General features: G+C 34.3%; 1 protein-coding gene across 1 annotated transcript; it reads right to left on the bottom strand.

Annotated features, from left to right (window-relative positions):
• Positions 1-776: 776 nt before the first annotated feature.
• Positions 777-2,424, bottom strand: LOC109585014 (uncharacterized). Its single transcript, XM_020000945.1, has 4 exons — positions 2,309-2,424; positions 2,062-2,259; positions 1,883-2,017; positions 777-1,835 (listed from the first exon to the last, which is right to left on the bottom strand). The coding sequence occupies exons 3-4, from the start codon at positions 1,965-1,967 to the stop codon at positions 979-981; spliced, it is 942 nt and encodes a 313-aa protein (XP_019856504.1). The 5' UTR covers positions 1,968-2,017; positions 2,062-2,259; positions 2,309-2,424; the 3' UTR covers positions 777-978.
• Positions 2,425-6,548: the final 4,124 nt, after the last annotated feature.

Raw genomic sequence — 6,548 nt, forward strand, 5'->3', positions numbered from 1 at the left:
TATTATTATTACTAATTTCACTTATAAACTCATTACTACTGATTTCTGATCCTATTTCAAATTTATTTTATTATTATTATTAAAAAAAAAAAAAAAATGGGCTATAGTACAGGGATTTTTTCAAATTTTGGCCAATTTTTTTAAAATGGCCATAACTCTAAAAATTAAAGTCGGAATCACCTCAAACTTTCTACACAGCATAAGCACATCAATATGTATCAGAAAATTTAATAAAAATCTGAGGTGATTTTTTTACCCATTTTTCGGAAAAAATATGAGCTATAGTCCATGGTACTATATATATTAATACTATTAATATTGCATTTGACATACAGTATAAATTTTTATATATTACTTGTAGTCCTTGTCAGTTCACATATAGGATACTGCCCGGGTAGTCAGGCTCCTCAGTCCTGCTCATTGCAAAAGTCATACAACTGGCCAACAGTCCTACCTCTTGATGCCATGTGGCTCAACAGTGATATAGTGGGACTCTTCCCTCTCGCCTCCTGCTGGGATAACTGCTGCATCTGTAGAGGACAAGACTGATGATATTTTTTAATTAGAATTATTTTTGTACCCGTATTCTGGCATCATTGAGAGCAAGTTTTTCCAGTTGAGGGTGTGAGACGAGTCCAGAAAGGCGGCAATTTTTCTCTGGGATCCATAAGACATCTCATTAGTGCTCAAATCCCTCCAAGTACCAGCTGTAGACATCCTTTTGCAATTTCCTAAACTTTCTAGCCACACCTTTAAAACCACACCCTATAACATTGTTATATCTAGTCGAATTGTATTTCAAAAACTACAGCACAAAAATTTGTTAATTTTAATTAATATGTACACAACTATTTCTACTACACATAACACTCTATTAGGGTTTATTTTAACTAGTGTCACACAATTAGATATGTAATGATGAGTCACTCAATAATAGTAAACAATTAGGCTTATTGATGCATGCATAATGTAAGACAATTAACAAAATACATTACTATATGTGCAATACTCATGTTTACTGTGCTGCAATTGCTCCAGAATTTTTGTATGCCATTTCTTTTTGCAAATATCCATTTCCATGTAAATCACATTATTATCATAAATTTCTTCACCAATATTATGCGGAGGCTTAGGTAGAGGAAGTGACTGGTTTTTGTCAAGTATACCAGATCTAATTGCTTTTCTACGACCTTCGTAATCATTAACATTACTAATAATTACTGGTACATTCGTTGCCGACATTGTCATTCCTTGTTGTCTTCTGGTACTTCTTCCACAGAAAAACCCACCCACAGTGCCAACGATACCAAGAATGACAAGTATAACATAGCCCATTACACCTCCAACGACTACACTTGAGTTCAACGAGGACTGGTTTGGTTGTGTTGTTGGTAGTATAGCTGCAGAACATGGCAAAGTCTTCTCAACTGTTATCGTTACTTTAGATACTGGAGGGCTTGTGATCATAATTGAAGCACTTGTTGCAGTTGTTAGTGTGCTTGTGCGAATAGATGTAACTGTAATTGGCTCAGAAAATGCACAAGCTTGAGATGATATTGTAGGAATGGATGTTATGGTGACGATTGTACTCATGCAATCAACTTGTGTTGTTGTAGTATTAAAAATTTGAGGAATTTGAGGATTATAGGTAATGGTAATAACAGATGGTTCTATTGTTAGATTGATGCTTGATTTATCAGTAGCAAGTCTCCCTAGTAACACAGCATTATTTTGGTTATATACCAGAGAGAAAAGAAGATGAGAGAGATTAAGATTTGCACTGTAGCTTCCACTGTAATTATAGAAATCAAAGTGAGTGACATTTAAAGCTTCACCTGTGGTTCAAAGATGCATAATTTATGTAAAAAGTATTTGTCTGTACCTGATAAACTTTCAACTTGCAACTTAACAGTTGATATTTCTCCTGATTGCATTATTCCATGATAGTTTGAGACAGCAAGAGTCATTTCTGTACTATCAATAATCAGTGATGAGTTACTAAAACCAATTTGTACATCTGTGTGGGAAAATATTGAATCTGTAACACTGTGTTATACTTACAATCATTGTCATGTATTCCTACAGTGCATTCTGTAATTGGAAATACAACAACATCTTGTCCAATAGCTTCTAGCCTTACACTGAAATATTCAGTAGGTTCAGCATAGAGGTCATCAATAATAGCAATTGTTACATTATGTAGCGTTTCCCAATATCTAAATGTGACCACTGCACTTGTTGACAAATAATCATCTCCACCTACATTAGGATAAGTCAAAATAGAATTACTATAGACTACATTATTTACCTTCAGCTGTGTCCAATTGTTGAGGAGTGACACTTACTCTCACTGATACTTCTTCCTCAACCTCCCGGGTAGTCTAGTCAGGCTCTTCCTCAGTGCTCATTGCAAAAGTCATAAAACTGGTTACCTCTTGATGCCATGTGGCTCAACAGTGATATAGTGGGACTCTTCCCTCTGGTCTCCTGCTGGGATAACTGCTGCATCTGTAGAGGACTGATATTATGATGATGATATTGTTAAAAATTAAAATTATTTTTTTACCCGTATTCTGGCATCATTGAGAGCAAGTCTTTCCAGTTGAGGGTGTAAGGCAAGCCCAGAAAGGAGGAAATCTTTCTCTGGGATCAACCAGCTCTAGCAGTAGACAAGATTGAAGATTCTGTGCAATTTCCAGCTAGACTTCTATCGAACCACAGCTAACAAACCCTATAACTTTGTAGTGTGGTAACTTCCACTATTGATAATCTGATTTAAATTAAATTAAAATGTTTTTTAGAATTTTCATATTTTGTACTTGTAGTACAAATCAGTGTTCGTGACTTCATTTATAACTACATAAAAATGGCACTAATAAAATGACTAAAAAGAATTTAAATTAAAACAAAAATCAAAGGCAATAATAAAACAACAAAATTAGCATCATTATTACAGTAGGAGACTGTAAATTGAAAATTCTAAATATAATGAAGAATAGATTATACCGTATAGTGGGTTGCTCTTCTAACTATATTAATAATAATATTAGTCTATCACTATAAGTATGTGGAAGCAAAAACTACTAAAGATTATGTTAAAAACAAATCAACAACTGATTCACGACTATCACTGAGTCTAACATCAGTAGAACTTGGTACTATTTCTCTCATTTGCTGATCAACAGTTAGATGTGATTCAGTTACATCTAGAGGATTGTGATCTTCATCTTGTTTCTTGAATAACTTCTTAATTAGAGCATCATAACATTTTATATATGATAACTGCAGGTAAAGATGATAAACAACAATCAAAATAAAACTAAAAGCAAAAACAGATAAACAAGTATTGTACCAGATCAATACTTCATTCTCATCAGTAAAGGCTATAGATAAAGAAGCCATGATGCACAAGTTAAAAAGGAACCAAAACTCTATGATATTGTTTAATTTCCTTCTGTACACACCACCAAAGATAAAACTAAAGGAGAGAATGGAAGCTGCTACTGTCAATAGCATGACACGTGATTCATTCTTCAAAAAGGTGACAATTAAAAGTACTGGTATCCTAGTCACTAGCAGTAGACCAGGCCAGAACCGATATTCATCTTTCATTGGACCACTATAAGCATCAATAATAGGCTTGAAACGACTCCAGCTCTTAAACAGTTTAAAGTGTGACAGATACTTCTCAAATACTGGATGACATAAAAGGAACAGTGTGTATGGTATGATAAAGAAAACAGACACCAATAGGGCAAATCCAAATAGTCCAGCATGCTTCCCTTTAGCATATTCAACATTAGGATCCTCATACCATAAACTAACTGATCTTACTGACTCATCTGTACAGTGAAGAGTTACTTCACACTTGTGTAGTACAATAACAATAGTACGTACTAGTTTAGTATATGAGAGAAAAGTAAGTGTGGATAGAACAGGAACAGCATGAGACCCCATCAGTCTTGATATTTTACCATATCTCCTACACAATTGTATAATGATAATGATAATGATCCACAGGTAGAGAGGGAAAGCAAACTGGAGCCACTGTTTAGCATAACTGTCCATACCATTGTAAAAACATATCTCAAACCCAAAGTCTAAGTTAATCCATGATATGACTTGACTCAATACTGGTAATGCTCCTTTCCTTGAAAAGACTGGCTCGTATAACTTGACAATGTTAGCATAGAACAATAGACCATTGAGTGTACCCACTGATACTGTTAAATTGAGAGCAATGAGTAGAGCCACAAGTAGTACACCCATCACTGCAAACAGACCAATCCAAGCTATCATCATATAATTATTATGACAATGTCCACACTTGTTTGATCCCATTAGTAGACTGTATCCCTCTGTACATGATCCACACATTCTGTGTCCTCTATCATCTACACATTGAGTATCAGTGTGATTGAACTGAAAGATAACAGGATTAGGAGAACAATAGAGGAGACAGTCCTCATTGATAATGCATGCATTAGGATTGGTTGAATTAGCATTGAAAGGTGTACTGGTATGATATGTTCCAATCCAGAGTAGACCATTGTGTGTAATGTCTAGGGTATTTATATCACATGTCACATTCTCTCTTGAAACACTGCAATCACAAAAACCTGAACTGTTTACACTGAAACCAAAAGGACACTCATTAAGAATAAATGAAATATTCAATTGAATTCTATATGATGTATCAGTCAGTGAAACATTATGTTCTCCATAGTTAATAAATTTTGGTGTGTACTCAATCAGTGAGCAATTATTAATGTATTTGTCTATCACCGATGTTCCATTAATTTCTATTGTTATTCTTCCATCTGTAACACTATATGAGTATGCATCAGAACTGCGTCCAAATAAAGCAACATTATATTTTAGTGGTTGACCTGGAAAAACACTTTGTTGCTCATCATCATACCATATTGTTGTGGTTTCATTACTGTCAGGATCACAAAAAGCAAACGCACTTGCATCACTTGATGTTGAAAGTTCTTTCACTCCTGAGAAAGCATTTTGTAGTTTAGAATCGACTCCATACATGTCATTGCCAGCTACTCCAGCAGTATTGCCTTTGAATGTAATTGTTTTAAGAGTTGGTAATGGTAAAATATAAAAAACTGAATAAAGGTTATAATCACTTTTAATTTTGTCATCAATATAAATTCCTCCTCCTTTATAAGTTGCATGATTATCAATAAACTCCAAGTTAGCTGATGGTGATAGGGCCACAACAGATGAACTATTTATTGCCATTCCTCCTCCAACTACTCCAGTATTATTCTTAAATACTAATCTATTTTCTACAGTTACTACAGAGGCTATAATCACCAGTCCTGTTGATAGACTATTTGCAACAGTAACGTTATTTAGAAGGATAGAAAGACACCCTCCTATGTCATTTCTTTTGTTTCCAGCAAGTTCAGTATCTATAACACTGATATGAGCTAAAGTTGAAAAACCTCCAGCAATCAATAAACCATAGTCACTGTCACGTATTGAACATGACTTAACAGTAAAATCAATATGATGATTACTTGTTTGAAAAAAATTTCGAAGTATACGAAATGATAATGCAACTATGCGGTTGTTGTAAAATTGGGAGTCTTCAATTGCAACAGTCGATCGTGATTCAACACCTTTGATATTACAAAATTTGTATCCATGAAAATATAGATTTATGTAAAATCTAGAATAAAATCCATGCTCTGAATTAGATACTGACGAGTTGGTAATATACAGGGAAAAAAGAGATATAGTGAACCAATAAGAAATACCAGACATTGATGAACTGATAATATTAACATTATCAAGGATAACTGATATATTATATGAAGTACCATGATGCATATCAAATGATAATTTGTTATTAGTCACAGTAACATTAGTCAGTGTTAATGAGTAATGGTGTAATTCATTGTAACACACTCGAGGTGATATATATTGAATATATACTACATTATCAAAAACTGAAGATGTTATCTTACTATCAAAAACATTGGTAAGACCTGATCTCCAACGCTGGCTTTTAAAAATAGAACCAGTAATTGTGATATTACTGGAATGCCTAAAAAATATGCCGCATTGCTGAAATGATAAGTTACTGAAACAGACATGACTGCTGGTAGTGATTCTTATATAGCTTTTTAATTGATGATCATTTATGCAGCGAATAGTAGGAGACTGGTCCAGTCCATGTAGAGTTATATTCTGTACTGAGTCCATTGTGACAATAAAGTTAATGACACTAGTTCCAATGAAGTAGAAGATGGTGTTATTGTATTGAGACATATTCCCAGCATACACTGATAAAGGATTACAAGGTGACTGAGTAACTGAACTGCAGTCATCAGACACATAATACTGAGCAGAGGAGACACTGCAGGAGCTACTGAAGAATAAGAGAACAACCACTAACAGGAGAGGCATAGCTACTGTCTGTACTGACTGACTAGTGTATACTTGCAGGCTGTGAGTGATGACTTATATAGGCTACTCTCCAAATAAGGAAATCTGATGCATAGTGTATAGTCTAGTGATAATTAGAT

This window comes from Amphimedon queenslandica, unplaced genomic scaffold (genome assembly GCF_000090795.2).
Source record: "Amphimedon queenslandica unplaced genomic scaffold, v1.1 AMPQUscaffold_13135, whole genome shotgun sequence".
In the NCBI taxonomy this organism is placed as follows: Eukaryota; Metazoa; Porifera; class Demospongiae; order Haplosclerida; family Niphatidae; genus Amphimedon; species Amphimedon queenslandica.